This window comes from Opisthocomus hoazin, chromosome 27 (genome assembly GCF_030867145.1).
Source record: "Opisthocomus hoazin isolate bOpiHoa1 chromosome 27, bOpiHoa1.hap1, whole genome shotgun sequence".
In the NCBI taxonomy this organism is placed as follows: Eukaryota; Metazoa; Chordata; class Aves; order Opisthocomiformes; family Opisthocomidae; genus Opisthocomus; species Opisthocomus hoazin.
The window spans coordinates 4,267,791-4,285,334 of NC_134440.1; the positions used below are offsets into that span (position 1 = coordinate 4,267,791).

The following is a 17,544-nucleotide window of genomic DNA, read 5'->3' on the forward strand; positions in this document are numbered from 1 at the left end:
TGGCTCGTGACGTCACGCGAAGGGCAGCGCCACGCACAGACCAGGCGGAGACCTCGGTACTTGAGAAAGTTTAATACGAAACGTCAGGAGCAGCTCTGCCGGGGTCGGTGCGCGGGCGGCTCGTCACCGCGAGGGAGGGCGGCGGCCGTGTGCGCCATGACCTGCGGCAGCGCAACCCGAGGGCGATGCGTGCCGCCCGGGCGCGGCCCCCGCTCTCCCGCATGCTGCAGGAGCGTCGGCAGCGGCTGCAGCGTGCCGAGGGCTGGAGGCTGCCCCGGGCCACGGCCAGAGCCACCGCTGGCGGCTCTGAGGGCGCAGGGGTGGTGCGGGCAATGCAGAGCGGCATCAGGCTGCGGCGCCGGGCGCGGGTCATATACAGTTCAGCTCGTTCAGCGTCTGGTCCAGTGTCTGGTGCAGCCCCAGGTTCTCCTCCTTCGCCTGAGCCAGTTTTTCTAGTGAGAGAGAAACAAAAACCAAGACTTGAGCCGCGCGGTGGCGTCCAGTGCTTCTCGTTAACCAAAACCCGCGACTCCTTACCGCCGCGCTCAGGACAACGCTAGAACTGCGTCCGCAAAATGGGGCAAATTTATTTGGTAATCGCTCGAATTCAGCGAGGCTGTTGGACACATTTTACGTGTCACGTGGCAGACCCGTGTTCTGACTTAAGGTGTGATTTACAGGACGGGTCCTTCGGGGTTCTCGCTGTCCTAAGTGGTCTTAGCGGGGCAGGTGGAGCACGGCTGCGCACCGAGAGCACTCGGAGCTTTTTGCTGCCGTGCGCATCGTTGGCAACACCAGATTCGGGCGTCTGCCCGCGCGCTGGGTCCTGCCCCGCTGACCGCATCTGCCCGTCCCCAGCACGAGGGGCTGGACGAACGTTCAGTGTCACCACTGGTGGATTACAAGCAAATAAACCCCAAAAGCTGAAAGGTAGAGGAACGTTGTTTTTATTGAGCTCAGTTCTTACAGAGGAGGCGGAAGGATCGCTTGTGGAAGCTGCGCAAGAGCGACAGGGATTGCAGGCAAGAAAAGCGTAAGAACGGAGCGAGGCGGAGCGGCCCCGCGCAGGCGCGCTCACAGCGAGGTCATGTCATTGAGAGCATGGTCGAGCTCCTCGCTGATGGCTTTGTACTTCAGCTTCTGAGCGTACAGCTCGTCTGCCGGTCCCGAGGGCAGGAGGCATCATTCAGCAAGAAACGCAGAGGAGCAGTCGAGAGGAGAGGCGCAGAGCGGGAGACGCGCAGACAGGCAGGAGGCAGCAGCCAGAGCAGTTGGGGAGGAACAAGAAGAAGAGAGATGCGTAGTTGAGTGTTGGTGGGAAAGCAAGAAGTCCACCCAGCTGCCAGGGTGGAAGCTTCACCTACATTTCCAGTTTTTTAACCTCTCAATTATTTTTCAGTAATTGGAGTAAGCAGGGCTGTGATCTGGCTCTGAACTGAAAGCGGCCCTGAGCCCACCGACCGTGAGGTGGCCAAGCCCAGGCCATCACCTCAGCTGGTGGAGAGGGGACGTCCTGCAGGAAAGCCTCCCCGGGGCAGGAGGTGCCGCGCGGGACAGACGCGTCCAGCGGACACCTCGCGCCCAGCCACCAAGGCGCCTGGCGAGCACTCCTGCCCTTTCCCAGCAAAATCTAGTACCGACTCCGAGAGTTTCGTTTCCCGATTTGAAGCTGGCCACTTGTAAATGAAACTCGAGAAATTTCCTACCTTCCAGGTCATCAATAGACTTTTCCAGTTTGGCAACTGTTCTCTCTGCAAATTCAGCACGCGTTTCAGCCTAAAAAAAATTAAATACAGTAACTGGGTGCTGTTCTAAACATGGTGCCAAAATACGGTTTGGGGATGGGCAAACTTACTTCTTTGAGCTTGTCAGAGAGAATCTTGATTTCTTCTTCGTATTTATCTTCTTTTTCCGAGTACTGTGGAAACAATAAACACTCTTTAAGGGAAGCTGTAGGAACAATGATAAATGTTTATGAAACCGCGACCTATTTATAACCCCTTTTCCTTTCCAGCAGCTGCAAACACCCCTCCCCTACGTTCCTCCTCTTCACCAGGACGTTTCGGGCTCTGGCTCACAAACCATCGTGTCAAGACTGGGGATGCCCAGGTTCCTTCGGGCGTCGTCTCAGCCCCTAAAGGGCTCACCTTGTGCGGTGCAAAGCAGCGGAACGCGCCAGAGAACGTGGAGCCTCCATTCCCACGCGGACCAGCCAGACACAACCGTGTAATGGAAGCAGCAGGTTGAACAGGTTTCCTTATGAAGAGGGCAAAAGCCGCACAACGCGCAGGATCAGCAACCCGAGAGCAGGCAGCAGCATCCTGGTGTGGGGAACGCTGGGTCTGGGCTTGAAGCAGCGTTGCAGGTCATGACCGGATTCCGGACTTGGGTTTGGGCAGGACTGATTCGGCGTTACCAACCGGCTCTGTTACAGTCGGCTAAACCCCTTCGCTTTCTTTGTATTTCTGGATTATTTCTATGAATTTTATTTCCAAGTTTTGACTTTGCCCCTGTCCTGTAGTTTATGGAAAGAACCAACCTTTTCCGACTGAGCTTCCAAAGACTTCAGGTTATTGGTGACGTTCTTCAACTCCTCTTCAAGGTCGCTACATTTACTATAGGAAAAAAAAGTGTAAATTACTACGGTCATGACTTCATTTAATTTTCAAGAAATCTAAAAACACAAGGGATGAAGTAATTACAATTATTAAGTCTGGAATGAAAAACCTGGGTTCTTAGGGTACAAAAAAGCTTTTCTACATATGCTACGTGCCTGCCCACCAGCCGCAGATTTTGCTAGCGAAATACAGCCTCGGCCTTCGCTGTATTCTGAACGGCTTCCCTGTAAAGGAAGTTACTCACACTTCGGACACCTCTGCACGCTCTTCAGCTCGTTCCAGTTCACCCTCCAAAATAACCAGTTTACGGGCGACCTGCAAAGGGACGGGAGCTGTACCAGGCCACTCGGTAACGTCTCACACGTTTCTCTCAAAGCACTGTGCTCGTGCCTTCCTTCTGAACCGTGAAATTAGATTAAAACCCACATGCACGGACACGAGACTTCTTCCCCAAATAAATTAGATTTTGCAGTGTTCCTAGCATTGAGTATCTAAGGTGCTGCTACAGTTGCTACTAAATTTACTCCGTTTTGGGAACGTTCTGAAGTCGAACCATCACACAGTGAAACGCGTAAAGAGTGACTCAACTGCAAAGCAACAAAGCTGTTCACGGTTCTGCCCTAGGTTTAATCATTTCCTTATCCCTTTTACCTCTTCATACTTGCGGTCAGCTTCTTCAGCAATGTGCTTGGCCTCCTTCAGCTGCATTTCCTGAATTTCCATTTTCTCTTCATCTTTCATTGCTCTGTTCTCAATAACCTTCATTCCTCTGCAGAAGTCAGAGAGTGTGTTTAATGTAGAGGCATTTTAGCAGTTTGATCTCAAAGGTCCTAAAGGGGAATTCAGTGTTTGTAACCCAGAAGTGGCCCATGATGGCCATACTGTTGTTTTCTTTGAGGCTAACAGAATTACTCATTTAAGCTTTTAAAAAAGACACCTCTGGTTCTGGGTGTCTGACCTGCAGTGCACATCAGCACCTGCAGATAATAAATTATACAGGGATATTTTATTCATATATATTCTATTTTTTACAAAGAAAGAAAAAAGAAGAAAAGGAAACGCACCTCTCGCTCTCATCCGCTGCTTTCTCAGCCTCCTCCAGTTTCTGCAAGGCCGTGGCCAGCCGTTCTTGGGCACGATCCAGCTCCTCTTCCACTAGCTGGATCCGTCTGTTCAGCGCTGCCACCTCGCCCTCGGCCTGTCCGAATGCAACCGCCCGGAGCCGGGGTTAGGGGCAAGGCACTCGCTGGCTGACAGACTCTCCAGTGCTCGCTCCTTAAAACTGCAGAGGCCTCTCCTTGGGGTGCGCGGGGAGGCTCTGGGAACCTTTCTGTCTCTGCTTTTTGTTTGTTCAAGCTATGGCATCTCAGGAATGTCAAGGTACAGAGCGTGTGCTACGCCTTTCTCTCTGAATGGTACTTAGCATTCCTGCCGCCCAAGGAAGGATCCGACCCCGATGGCCATCGGAGAACTGTTTGCAGATCTCTTCCCAGGGCTGGATCTACTCACTGAACTGAAAAGCTAAAAACTGAACTGTTTCCATAATGGCTTGTTCCAAAACCTCCACAGTCGATTTCTTTGTTCTTGGTTTCATCAGATTGCAGCAATATCCTGTCGCAGCACCCTGCTGCAGCTACAGCCACTCCATTACCCACTGTGGGCTCCTGGGCCTGCAAACGCTGTATGATCGTGACACAGTCAGCTGGGCAGATAGTCGGCCTCAGCATGGGAGAGTCAGTTGTCTTTGTAACATAAATAGGGCAAAATTAGATATGTTCTTAAAATAAGTTCACTCTCCTTTTTAATTGCTTCCTGTGGTACTTAAGGAATTAGGCAGAAGTAATTTCTTAATAATAAGATCTGTTTATATATTATTGAATAAACTGCACAGTAAATGGAAACACTATTAATGTTTAAAAATCAGACTAGAGAATAAATGGAGAGACTGTGGGGAGAAATGCAACAGGACCAAATGGGTGTCCATAAATTCATTGGGTTTAAGATAAACCTTCCTTTAACTGCTTGTTACTTGAAAGAAAATAAAGCCCTACTTTAGTCTAAACTGCTAGGTTTGCGCGCTTAGCTGTCCCCAAATCGGAGCATGATTGCTGTGTGTAAGATTAACTTTTTTTTTTCTACAAAACCCCACTTTTATGGGCTATGGAACCAGGAAGGGCAATTGTTTTATGCTTTATGTTAAACACTTTGAAAAATATGTGTTTTGCTGCAGCTTCTCAAGTGTGGTGACTGACCGCTCCTCCTCAGCGGGAGGAAGTGGTTTCCATTCACGGCTGCACCACCTTGGACGGGGTTTCAGTGGCCGATCCAAGTGGAAGCCGACCCAGGATTCCTCTGCTCTTAAATTACCCAGCATTTCCTTTGTTTTCTACCCAATGCTGTGTGTTTAACTTTCTCGACTGACACACAAGGCATCGATCATGTAGAAAACGGGCATCTGTTGTGTGGCAGTCTGCGGCTCCTTCCTTTGGACAGGGCTCTCTTAAGCCATACTTTAATTAAGCGAGATTCCAAAGCTATGGAGATGGGGCCACTGGGAAGCTGGAGTCGGTCTGGCTCCACCTCTCCCAGAAGCAGCCCGCAGTCCTTATACGGTAAAACTAACTCGCTGACATGTGATAAAATAGCAGGAAGATGCCGGGAAGGCTGATCACCCACAAATCTAAGTGAAACCAGCTGTCCAGCCCCGGGAGAGCCGCACGCTAGCGGAGAGTTCTCATTTCTCTGTGAAAACCAGGAGGGAAAGTTATTTTCCAGCGGTTCGGACATTTCCCAGCTGTGCTGGAGCCAGCGGTGCGGCGCCGAGAGGCGGGAACTCCCCGCTCGTTGTCATGCAGCGCTTTTTCCTAATTAAACAGCCATTTCCTATTAAGCCGGTAAGCGTTTCCCGATGCCGATCGGGGCTCGCAGCGCCTTTTCCGCAGGGAGCGTCCCCGAAGCGCGACGGCCCCAGAGCCGGGAGGAGCCTCCGCCGCCGCGCCCGGTGCCCCCGCGGGACGGTGCGGGCGAGGCGCGGCGGCTCCCGCGGAGGAGTTTGCGGAGCGGAGCAGCGAGGGGGGCAGCCGAGGGGTGGAGGCAGCCGAGCCGCCCGCCCGCGGCGGGGGAGAAGCCGGGCGCGCCCCAGCGAGAGAGAGCCCGAGACAGGAAGGAAGGAGCAGGGCAGCCCGGCAGAGAGCGACCGAGAGAGGCGAGCAGGCAGCCCGGGCGGTCTCACTTTCTCCCGCAGGTCCCGTTCCAGGTCCAGCTCCCGCTGGAGGACCTGGGCGCGATCCTCCGCCTCATCCGCCTGTTGCTGCAGGCACTGGATCTTCCTCTTCACCGCTTCCAGGGAGCTCGGCGCGGCCATGGGCGCGGCGCTGGCGGCGGGCAGGGCGCGGAGGTGCTGCACGTGGCGGCGCGCGGCCCCGCGCCTTTCAATGGGCCGGTGACGTCACGCGGCTGGAGGTGGAGGGGGTGACGTCGCGCGGAGGAGTCGGCTCAGGCAGCGCCGGGGCCGCCCCTGCCCCCCCCCACCCCCCCCGGCATCGCGCGGGGCCCCGCCGCAGCCCCGGCACCGCACCGCCTGCGGGACTCCCGCGCTGCCCGGGCTCCGCGATGGGGGCAGCGGGCGGCTGCCAGGGCCCGCCGGTCCCCGCACCGCTGCCAGGGCCCCCCGCCCGCCGGTCCCCGCTGCCCTCCCGGCCCGCCGAGCCACGGAGCAGCCACCATTACCCGTCCTGACAGCAAAACGCCCCGGGCGCGGGGCTGGGGAGCCGGGGCCGGTTTTAAAGCCTGCTGCGTGGCTGGGGCCAAACCGCATCCTCAGGCCACAGCAGATCCCGGGAAGATCACTGGTTTGGTTAACGGCAACGTCACCATCCCCGGAGAGCTCCCGCCCGCCCGCACGTCCCCCCGTTTTGGGGAGCCCGGAGGGGTGCAGTGCGACGAATCCCCCCGGTACCCGCCGAGCCCCGCGTGGTGCCGGTCCCGGGGCAGCCGCACGCACCGTGCAGCCGGCGCAGAACAGCTGCCCCAGCGCCTCGCGGCAGAGCGGGCAGGAGACCTACGGACCTCAAACACAACTCTGCCCTTCCTGGCCCCCGATCAAAGTACTACAGCACAAAAATCCTCCGCGATTCTTATCATCCGTGCTGCAAAACACACAGAGCGTAGCCACAGGGAAATACCAGCTGTCGGTACGTACATCAGTGGCCTTCTTTTCAGCCTGCTCTAGCTTTTCCTGGGCGTCTTTGAGAGCCTCCGAGTACTTGTCCAGCTCATCTTCAGTTCCTTTCAGCTTCTTCTGCAGAGCTACCAGCTCATCCTCTACCTTTCCAGAGAGAAAAAAACCAAAGTGAGCATTCTGATGTACTATCAGTTACAGTTTAATGTGATTCAAACCTCTCTTTACTATTAGTTTTAACCTAACAGAACATGCAAAGAGTCACAAAAGACCAGATCAAAGTTCTGCTGGGGCAAGTAGTTTGAGAAGGACTGGGAGCAGTTGCCAGGGAAAGATCATCAACAACCTATCAGCTGCAGAACAACATTCCCTGCCTGCACACACAGGATCTGGTTTAAAACGTAACTCGGTATAAGCCCTTTTTCACCTCATTTCTATTTTCGACTCCACAACACCCTGCAGCAGTTAATTCTACAGCATAATTATAAATGTTTTAAAATTACATCCTTCTGTTTGTTAGGAAACTATTCGATTCCTGTACAGCTAGAAAAACCGCATGGTTGTTCCCTCATCATCTGCTGCTCGTTGTTCCAAGACACGTCAAACCAAACTTGACACCCTGGAAGCAGGAGGGAGCAGGTCTGGCCCACGACAGACCCTGCTGTAAGAGGGAGGTGGGACTCGATGACCTCCAGAGGTCCCTTCCAATGGCCGATTGTGGGCCAACAAGGTACGCTCCATCCTACCATGAGGTTCAGACTCTCTCCTCCATACCATATAAATCCATATTGTACTCCGGAATGGTACTATTTATAGCCTGCCGGGAGACTGTCTCATGCTCCCTCAAGAATTTACATTATCAGGAGGCTTGCTGCTGATAAGGGTGCGCCTGTGAACCCATCTGCTCCACCATTCCATTTGCAATACAAAACAGCTCAGTCTGTGGAGAAACTGATTGAACCATTTAGTTCCGCCTTCACGTAAATTTAGTCTATCAAAATAGTTCACTCAAAATAGTTTGTGTTTTAGCGCACTGACTTTCTTCATGCTAGCTTCGAAAACAGCTCTAACATTTTTGGTAGCCCTGCTGTTCTTGAGCATTGTTACTTTGCTGTACTTTCACTGAGAGCAACAAGATCGGGTGAGAGACCTGAATACGCTTGCTTGGATGCTTGAACAGAGTGACACGAAGAAGGATGAAGGAGGTGATGCTTACTTTGTGCACGACATTAAAATCACTACTTCAGTACTGTGCCTGCATTAAAAAAAAGCAAGCTGAAAAATCTGAGACAATTTGGAAAAGAGGAGTAGGATCAAATGTTTATTTTTCTCTTTTAGCTTTTTATTGTGAATTACCCTCATACAGATACTTTAAAATTCCCACAAGTGTGTCACTTGTCACTGTAGGAAATCACCTTTGATAACTAAGTGTGAAGGAAGGCTAAGCATTCGATCCCCAGTAACTGCTCCGAGTAACACTCTGCTGGGGCTGTTACGAAGTGCAGAAAGATTAGCTGCGGAAACTGTAGCCCAACAGCACAGCATCTGACCAGCTCCTCTGAAGCTAGGAAAGAAACAGCGGCTACAACACATGGCGGTGTGTAGAAGCTTACTGTAACGACACGGGAGAGACAAGTAGTTCTCCTTATGTTGGGGGTGGAGGGGGAAGACAGCAGCTGCTGACCCTTTTGGAAACATTTTCCTGTTGCTTTAGCTAAATGGATGATCAGTTGAAAGTTTAGGATCTCAAACTGAACTTGAACATAGGAAATATTTAGCTAAATGAATGCTAATAATGTGTTACAGCAGTCTGGAAGATGTAGTAGAGGCAGGCACATTCAGAGGATGTAAAAGAAAAAGACATGGTAATTTTACAAGAAGTGCTATGAGAACCTTGAGTGTAATCAACTTACATTTCAAGATCGTTTTGAAAATGAGGTAGACACCCAGAATAAAAACCACTGAAAAGCGAAAGACTATGAAAATGTTATCACTAAAATTCAGTTAAAAGAAGAGCTTTCAAATTAAGATATTTCTGATTATTCTTAACAAAAAAAATAATACAACATATCTCCTGTTGAGTTACAGCTGGCACCTCTAAGGGCGCTCTGTATACCAAGGACAAGTCAAGTGAGCTTTATTAATAACTTCAAGGAGAGGCTCAATTAATGTTTAGACACAGCTGACTCCAGGAGACATTAACACTAGTCCTACAGGTGTTCAAGGTATACAGCATTGATTCTGAGTATGTAAGGCCTTTTCCATGGAATCACAAGCACAAGAAAATTACGGCAACTACGTAAGATTCAAGAAAACTTTGACAAAGTACTCTTAACTGTGGATAGTGCTAATTTTGCAAAGACTCAGATAGCTGAAAAGAGAAGTTAATACCCAGCCCTGGCTGTATCAGTGTAACATCACAAAAAGGCAAAAGACTTCAAAAGAAGATCAACAGAAAACCCAACTTCATTTTGTTTTCTGAATCAGAAAGTTGCAACATAGTATTTTGTTACACTTCCTTCCACAGCGCGTACACAATCAGTGATTTTATTTCTGCTTACCTGTTTGCATTTGTCCTCAGCTGCCTTCTTATCTGTTTCAGCCTGCTCTGCTCTGTCAATGGCATTCTCCTTGTCTAACTTCAACATCTGCATCTTTTTCTTGATAGCTTCCATTTTTGCTAAGGGATAGGTTGTATCTGTCACGCAACTGAAAGAATTCCGAAGGGTAAAGTTTTAGATTTTTAACAGCTTGGGCAGAGAAAGAAGTTGCACCCAGCCAAGTCACCGGGAAAATGAGCTCAAGTGGTTGCAGAGAGCTTTAAAGCCAGAGACCCCTGGACAAAACCCATATCTATTGGCCTCTTCTCTGATCTTTCGTATACAGCCTTTCTAAGGAATGAGCTGGAACAGACTCACTAGAGGAATCTTCACCACTCCATCATCTCCTTATTTGGGTCCTGTTTTCTTAAAGAGAGAACTGTTTCCATTTTTAAGCTTCTGACAGAAGCAAAAGTGTTGACGTATGACACATGCTTGAAAGCAAGCTTATTAGCACCCCTCTGTGTTTGCAGAGCAATTAAACAGCCCAGTAGATCTATGGGGATGGCTTGGCTTCCAGTAACAATGGCATAAGACTAATGAAGGAAAGGGAAGGTTCTTTTTGGATTACTCCAAAATAAATCTATGTATAAAATAAAGGTCTACACTTACGAGGTAGCTAAGTTTATGTTATAAAAACATGCAGGATGTAAGACAGCAGTTTGGTTGGTTTTTTTTTATTTTTTTTCTGTGAAAATAAGCATATTTTGTGTAAGGTACTAGCTATAATCTGTAATGGTATAATCCATAACAGACATCAGATTTGGATCCCAGGTTCAGGCTCAAAGGCATTCAGTGAGTTTGAGTGCCTGTCCTTGAAATTTCGCTCACTAAATACCCAGGGAACTGAACAATACACCTGAAGCTGCAGTCTGACGAGCACTGTAAATTATTTCTTCTGCTGTATGAAGCAGTTACCTTCTCTCTGTAGGGCAAGGCAAGAGGAGGCTCTGGGAAGAACATCAGGAGCAGCTCCACTGAGGACACCAACAAGAGCATCCAACGGCCCCAGGATGAGCCCTGTTTCCTTTCCCAGCCCTATTAAACACATTCCCAAGCCCCAGCTGCCCCCTCCCATCCCTTCCCATGCTCTTGCTTAGCTTAGCCCCTGACGCCTGCTTTGCCCTGACTGCAGCCAGGCCTTGCTTACTCCACCTCCCAGAGCAGACTGCAAACACTTACTGACTTTGCTACACAGGGGGACCTGCATGCTCTCATATTCCACCATTTCTTTCCCAAATTCAGGTCCCATTAATCACCCCATGATGATTTCCCCCCCAGTTCTACCCCTGCTCCGCTCTCCACAGCCCCGTGCTCCCTCCCAGGCCACACATAGCCCAAACTCTCTGCACACCCTCACAAACCCCGGCGGGCCTTCCCTCAGCAGCACTCGCAGCATCCCCAGCCACGAGGGGACTAACACAAGGCCCAGGATCTCTGGAGTATCCTCTGGAGTGAGGTGACACGGCACAGAAAGACCTTCAGGAGAGACTTCTGAGGAAAAGTTGCCCCTTATTTATCAAGCTCAACGACAGAACTGACGCAAAGCCAATACCAGCGCAATGCCCATGAGGGGGGCCAGAGCCCCCCAAACCATCCTCAAAGTACCACCAGGCCCGTCAGAGCACTCACTGGGCTCCTCAGGCTGCCTTTTGTCAGAGATTTACTGCTGTTTCGATTAAAAATAGAAACAATGCTCACACTGCTACTAAACCCAGGCCCGCGACCCCTGCCGCTACCAGATAACGAGGGCTCCGTCCCCCTCTTTCCCCCCCCCCCCCCCAAGATGGCTGCCAGGAACCGCCCCGGGGGGCCGGGGTCTCGCGGCGCCAAGATGGCGGCGCGCCCCGGGACTACACCTCCCACAGGGCTGTGCGGCACCGTCCCGCCGGCCTCCTGAGCCCCGGGCCGCGCACGCCCAGCACCTCCATCCTTCATTAGCGGCAATTAAATAACCCCAGGTTCAGCTGCTTGCGTTTTTCTTATTGCCTTGTATATAAAGCAACGCTCGGAATTTTTAACAAGCTGTAAGTTGAGTGTTCGCTGGGAAACCGGTGCTGGCTCTTCCCGCCGCGGAGTGCGCCCATAGTCCTCAGCACGCCTCACGGAATTAAATGTGCTTTTCTCCCCAGAAATCAGAATATTTGCCTCCTCTCCTCTGGACCCCGGGTACTGCTGCAATAAGGTGGCCTCACAGGCATTTTTTTGTCCAGTTACAATGGTTGAATTTATAAAGATAAAACCACCCAGGTTAGGAGCCTGAGAACCGGTTTAAAGAGTTGAGGTGAGGCACTAAACCAACAGCGCTGCTGAACCTGCAGAAATGGCGTTAATAACTAATAAACCATATTGATTACCATCACAGCTTGCGTTTCCCCGTGCCCTCCTTGAGGCGGGTTTGCTGGCGCAGCCCCGGCCGAGGGCAGCGGGTTGCTGCCGGGACCCCGGGGATTTGGGCTGATGGTGGAAGCCCAGCTCTTGGTTCCGGGTCCATGCTGGTGGCCACAGGTCGGCAGTGAAATGCCCGAGGAGACACACGGAATCCTGCCAGGCACCATCGTGCGCCAGCCAGGATGATCTCCAGCAGCTTCTCTCGGAGTGATGTACACCTTTCACAACTTTCTTCTGCTGGCTGCGAGCTGGCGGTCCAGCTCACATGCTTCGTTCCAACCAGCTGGCCATGTCTTATGGCTCCTTTGGGGCTTCCCTCCCTCAATCACGCCATTGCTGGCATCCTGCCTCCAGACCAGACCCCTCATGGGCATCCCTGTTTTATCCTACCATGAAGGGTGGATGTGCCACAGGCCCTGTTTTTAGCTTTTTTTCAGAAGGAGCAGGTTTTGGGGTGCAGCTTTGGAGATGCCTCAAGTGGGGGAAGGACTGCATTAGCCCCGTCTGACATGGCACATGGGAACTTGTGCGATGGAGGCAGATGCAAGACCGTGCACGCCTCTCCCCAGGACTACAGCTGCCTGTAGCCTTAGGTGCGTGTTTTGAGCTGTTTCTATGGCTGCTCTCGCAACCTCTTAATAATTTCTGATTATTGAGAAGAGCAGAGGTGGCTTTCCAGCCAGCTCACCGGCCCCTCTCCTGCTGCAGGCTTGGGCAGGCTCAGAATCGGGGCTGGGGAAGTAAACACTGAACAAGACTCTTTTGCCTTTGTAGACAATTTTTCTAATCAACTCCATAGCATGACTCAGAGCCACATTTAGAAAGGAACATCAAGGGACATGTCACCCTGTGTAGCCCTTCAACCAGGTACATTCCCTTCTTCCCCTCCCTGCTTCATGAACTGGACAGAAGGACCCAAAAAATTCACTCTGATCTCTCAGTAACGATCATCCTGTCACTTCCACAGCCTCTGGCTTTCATTAGCTTGGGAAACAGCGAGCAACCGAGAGAGAAAGCGGAGCCCTCCAAGCGATTCCTCTTTTTCTGGCAGGCGGGAGGTGCTATAAGGAGTTCCTTTGTTTTTCCTTTTCTTTCAGAGGGATTGTTTTGGCTTAGCAAGGCTTGGCAAGGTTGGGTGCGTAAATATGAGAAGATACCAGAAGGAAATGAAGTTGGATTGTTTGAGAGTGTGCTCATTTCTTTGGCAGCACGCTGTATGAGAAGCGTGTCTCAGCAGGCATTTTAACAGACTGGGGGGGTGTGTCGGACCCATGGCCTGAAGTCTGGCAGGTCTCAAAAGTTTCTGTGCTCTCAATCCCTACTCCTTTTTATTGCCCAGAAGTTAGCTGGAACTCACACTACGGCCAATTTCACTATCTGGGAAAAGCAGACACTTTATATCCTTGTTTTCTCCCCTGCTCTCACACCATTCTAAACTCCTGGTCATAAAAGATCACCTTCCTCTCTTTCACATTGACTGAGCTCCAACTCCTCCTCGTATGCAAAGCTGCGTGTGCCAAGGCTAGAAATGTTTCAAAGCAGAAGAAAGAAGCTGTTGACAATTCTTTACCAAATTTCCTTTGGTTTCTTAATATATCTCCTAATAGTCCACTCTCTCTCTTGTAAAGTTTCTGTTCTAGAAACTATCTAATACGGTGTATCGTTAGCAGCACACTGTAGCAAAGGTGGTACTAGAATGAACATCAAGCTTGTCTCTTCCCGGAGTTTCCTTTTAAATGACAAAATCTGTAAACCCTCACATCTGACCGGATTTCTTTTCTTCGTGGGTTCTCCCTTCAGGGCTGTCTCCCAGCGTGAAGGGAATGGCAGGGCAGTAACAATCTGTAGTATCCTCTTTCTGATGCTTTCTCATGAAGTATCCATTACTCGCTAGGAATGTGGACAAGGTACTGGGCTAGGTGTGACCAAAATGGTAGATCTGCTATTCCTGTGCCTAGATCCAAAGGGCATTTACCTCTTTTCTTAAATAATCCTGTTTATCTGTGTTTCTCAGCAGGGTCCTGAACACCTGAGATGCTGAGTTTGACATTGTTTTGAATAGGACAGCAGAAATCACTCAGCACCTGCAACATGCACATGCTTGGAAAGCCTGTCTCACTGCCAATATCCGATACACCAGAAAGCAAATCCCATCCTATATGCATGTTAACATTCCTGGCTAATACAGAATGGAGTGGAGAGGATGCCAGAAGAGGAAGAATCAGCAGCTTCTACCCCAAAGCTTTGGCTGCCCTTCCTTTCTCTGGGCTGGCTGTATTGCCTTCACCGGTGAGACTCATTCTGTCACAGAGAGGGGTTTGCCTTTAGACCAAAGGACAACCATCCGTAGGGACCATCCCCTCCGGTTACTTTGCTGTTACAGCCCGTTTCAGGGCCAGGTGAAAGCTTTAAGCTCTTCCTTGCCATTAGATGGCAATGTAGATCCACAAATCCTCTTTCCTCCTTGAGCCCCTGGAAAACCATCTTGCTGCTGGTGGAATGGCTGGTAGAGCCTCAAATCTCTTCTGCCTACCTCACCTTTTCAGCGTGAGGCATCCTGAATCTGTCTCGCCTGCAAATGAATGGAGCTGGCTGCCTGGGATGCCAGCTCCTCTGCAGTCCTCAGAGGCACAAACGTGCTCACTCTCTCCGCCTAGGGCCCTCCTTTGTGCAGAGGTTTATTTTTTTCACCCTACCAGCAATTAATTCATTTGTCTCTTGTTTTGCTGTTTCCACAAGACATTTTGCTGTCTTGCTTGTTTCTCAGCTTACTGCCAAACTTGGTAGGCGAGTGAGTCATGGGCTGCCGCAGGCCAAACCCTGGAGGATGCAGACTTCTTCCGAGGGTCATGAATCTCCCATCTGGGAAGTTATAAAGAACTGCAGTGAGAAATAGCTACCACCGCAAAATGCTTTCCCCCATATCCGTTTTTCAGCTTTTCCATTGTCTGCACTTGACTGGTTCATTTAACATGTGTGTTACTGGGTTTTCTTCTTCACATTTCCCTTTCCACCACAAAACGTCACCAACTCACATCCAACTTTTGCTCAGAAAACTTGTAGGTTCGTTTGTGTTCCAAAACCAGGCAAGTTTGCTCCTTCGAAGCTGAATATACATAGCTTTTTTCTGGAGCCTGTTTTGGGTTCAATCCCATGCCAAGCAGAGGCCACCAGCTCCCAGGAAGGCAATATTGATGCCAGGCAGCTAGCCAGAGAAGCTGTGGGGCCTTTTGGAGCCCAATTTGGACACTGCAGCTGGGTCTGTCTGGCTTGGTAACTTCAGTGGCGTTAGTGGCAGAAATCCTCATTTGTACCAAAAAGAACAAAACTAGGATCAACTCCCCTTTTCATGACTTTAAAGAAAAAATATCTGCTACACTGCCAGAGCAGATAGAGAGCTCCTGACTGTTGTCTGGAACAGGGCACAGTGACAGGGACATTTTCCCCTGTGCCAGGCAAGAATGGTAGACTGTGACTGGGAATTTGGTGGAACAGAGAGGCCATCTAGCCTGGGACCCTATAGCTTGACTGGCAGATGACAGGACAGGGTCAGTGCAGAGACTACCACTTTCCCTCATCACTCACACCTCCTGTGTATGTTAACATAAGCACCTTCCAGCTTTTCTGGATTTTAAATGGTATAAACAATGAGGATTTTGCCCTAATCCCCACGAGAAGTGCTCCTCTGCCAGAGAAAGGCTCTCTTTATTCCTGGTGCATGAGAAGTTAATAGTATTCCTAAGCACTCTTGCAGATGTGAGCAGTATGCTGTAGATAAGTTATATCAGCAGAAAGCGTTATCGCTTGGGCTTACATATTTTGTGCCTATCCACTGGACTCTGAAAAGCTGTTGCATTTAATTATCCATTTTTCAAAGCATTTATTAATCATTTATTAGCTTTTTGTTTGTTTGCTGTAGATGTAACTTGACATATAAAGTGAGCCCAGTCATTTTATAACCAAGCACATCTCAGGAGGAGGAAAGCACTGGGTGATAGAAGAGACCTTACTTCTCTTACTTATCTGTAAAGCACTTGGCACATGGTGGTACAGCTCTAGCTGGGGCCTCTGGGTACTTCAGGAATATAAATACCAGTGCCTCAAGCTACCCCAACACCCGAGATATCTGGGGCACTGAATTAATTAAGTGGCAGGCTGCATACTGGACTAGAGATTCCTAACCTTAAGTTATCACTGTCGCCTCGTGATTCGTCCTGCATGGCCATTCACTCCCTGCAAGTGAACCTTTCCGAGCCCTGTGCGCCCCAGCACCCGGTGTGGGTCTCGGAGCTCACTACAGTGCAGCCTTCCCTCTGCACTGTCAGGTAACGGAGCAGGAGGACAACCACAGGGTAGAGAATGTGCCCGCCCGCAGAATTGCATACTTCAGGGAGTCCTAAGCCCCTCTTTGGTACCCAGTACTGTAGAGTTCCAGGTATAGCACAGTCAAACTGACAAGAACAGTCATCTCTCATGCCTCATCCCTTGCTGTCTATCCGCTCCCAAACACAAACTCACCCCAAGCAAACAATCAGAGCAAAATCCTTAGTGTTCAGCATTACTGACCACAAGTCCCGGGATTAAGGATCTTCAGAAAACAGCAAAGTATCTTCCTTGCCTGAAAGACCAGCACTGTCAGAGTGGTTTCCTCAAAGACTTATAGGCTCTGCCAGGGGAATCAGGGTCAAATTTTCCCCAGATGTTGCCATTTCCCTATGATTGCTACCAGGAAATAAAGAAGCCTTTATTTCCATTAAAAGCAACATCCCACTTCTCCTTTCTTGTCCTCTGCAAGGAGAGCAGCACAGCAAGCAGCAAAACACAGCCGTTGCCAAACAAGCAAACAAAAAACTTGCCTAAGCAATGAATGTCTCTATTCTGGCATTATAAGAAGAGATTAGAAGGCCCAGAATCATCTCAACCAGCTTGAGACATCTTAATGGAGCACCTAAATTAGGCAGGTGTTTCTCTTTTGCTCTAGTCAATGGACTAAGGGAGCTTTGAGAACAGGAGACAACATTTTATAAATGCTGTTGCTTTATGTCTTCCCCCACTAAAAAAATCATAGCTCACCTGGGTTTTAAATTGCTTTTCAGTCTTTCCTAATGAATGTTTCTCTGAATGTTTGCATGTCTTCTGTTTGCCCTCAATATGGGGAGAAGCTTAAGTCAACAAGTTTTTATTTGATTTGTAAATAGTGCTGGAGTGACACGTTATCACAGATTCTCAGAACTCTGACTCCACGTCTTGTCCTCCAGATATGACATGCCAGAGACATCACCCAAGTAGGCTGCAAGGTGCAGGGTAGAGGATGGAGATTAAAATAACTTTGAGGAAAAACCATCTAGAACTTTATCCTGTACCTCTGTTTAGCCCACAAACCATCAGAGGCTGGTGAAATAATTGCTTTGGACAGATAATAAAACATCCTCCAGCAAAACTAAGGTACTTAATATACTGCCCCAGTCAATTTCCCTTATTTCTGCTGTCCTCTTGCTTTTAATAATGGTTTAATGAAAAATTCAAAATTAATTGGAACTGGCATTAGACATCCACGTGTTCCAATGAGGGTTTCACTACTTCAATATTTCATAAGCTGACTTCATGACTATGCTTCTCCTTATCTGGACTTCCATAGGCTAGAATATTGCCTCTTTTCATAAAATGAAAGGTCCCAGTATGGGCAGATGGGGGTACATGAAAAAAGTTTGCAACCACATCATATGCAAAGGAATAAAAATAATAGCTGTGTGTT

The 17,544-nt window shown here is 49.7% G+C and overlaps 1 protein-coding gene across 5 annotated transcripts; it reads right to left on the reverse strand.

Moving 5' to 3' along the window:
* Positions 1–88: 88 nt before the first annotated feature.
* On the reverse strand, positions 89–9,671 carry TPM4 (tropomyosin 4). Of its 5 annotated transcripts, none has more exons than XM_075444419.1 (9): positions 9,360–9,671; positions 6,820–6,945; positions 3,683–3,816; positions 3,270–3,387; positions 2,863–2,933; positions 2,540–2,615; positions 1,856–1,918; positions 1,707–1,776; positions 89–452 (listed from the first exon to the last, which is right to left on the reverse strand). In XM_075444419.1, the coding sequence occupies exons 1-9, from the start codon at positions 9,471–9,473 to the stop codon at positions 370–372; spliced, it is 855 nt and encodes a 284-aa protein (XP_075300534.1). In that variant the 5' UTR covers positions 9,474–9,671; the 3' UTR covers positions 89–369. The 5 variants fall into 5 exon arrangements, 4 of the variants coding, with proteins under 4 accessions (XP_075300534.1, XP_075300536.1, XP_009931273.1 ...); XM_075444421.1 differs by lacking the exons at positions 6,820–6,945; positions 9,360–9,671 and adding exons at positions 5,851–6,074; positions 6,348–6,539; XM_009932971.2 differs by lacking the exon at positions 89–452 and adding an exon at positions 942–1,157.
* Positions 9,672–17,544: the final 7,873 nt, after the last annotated feature.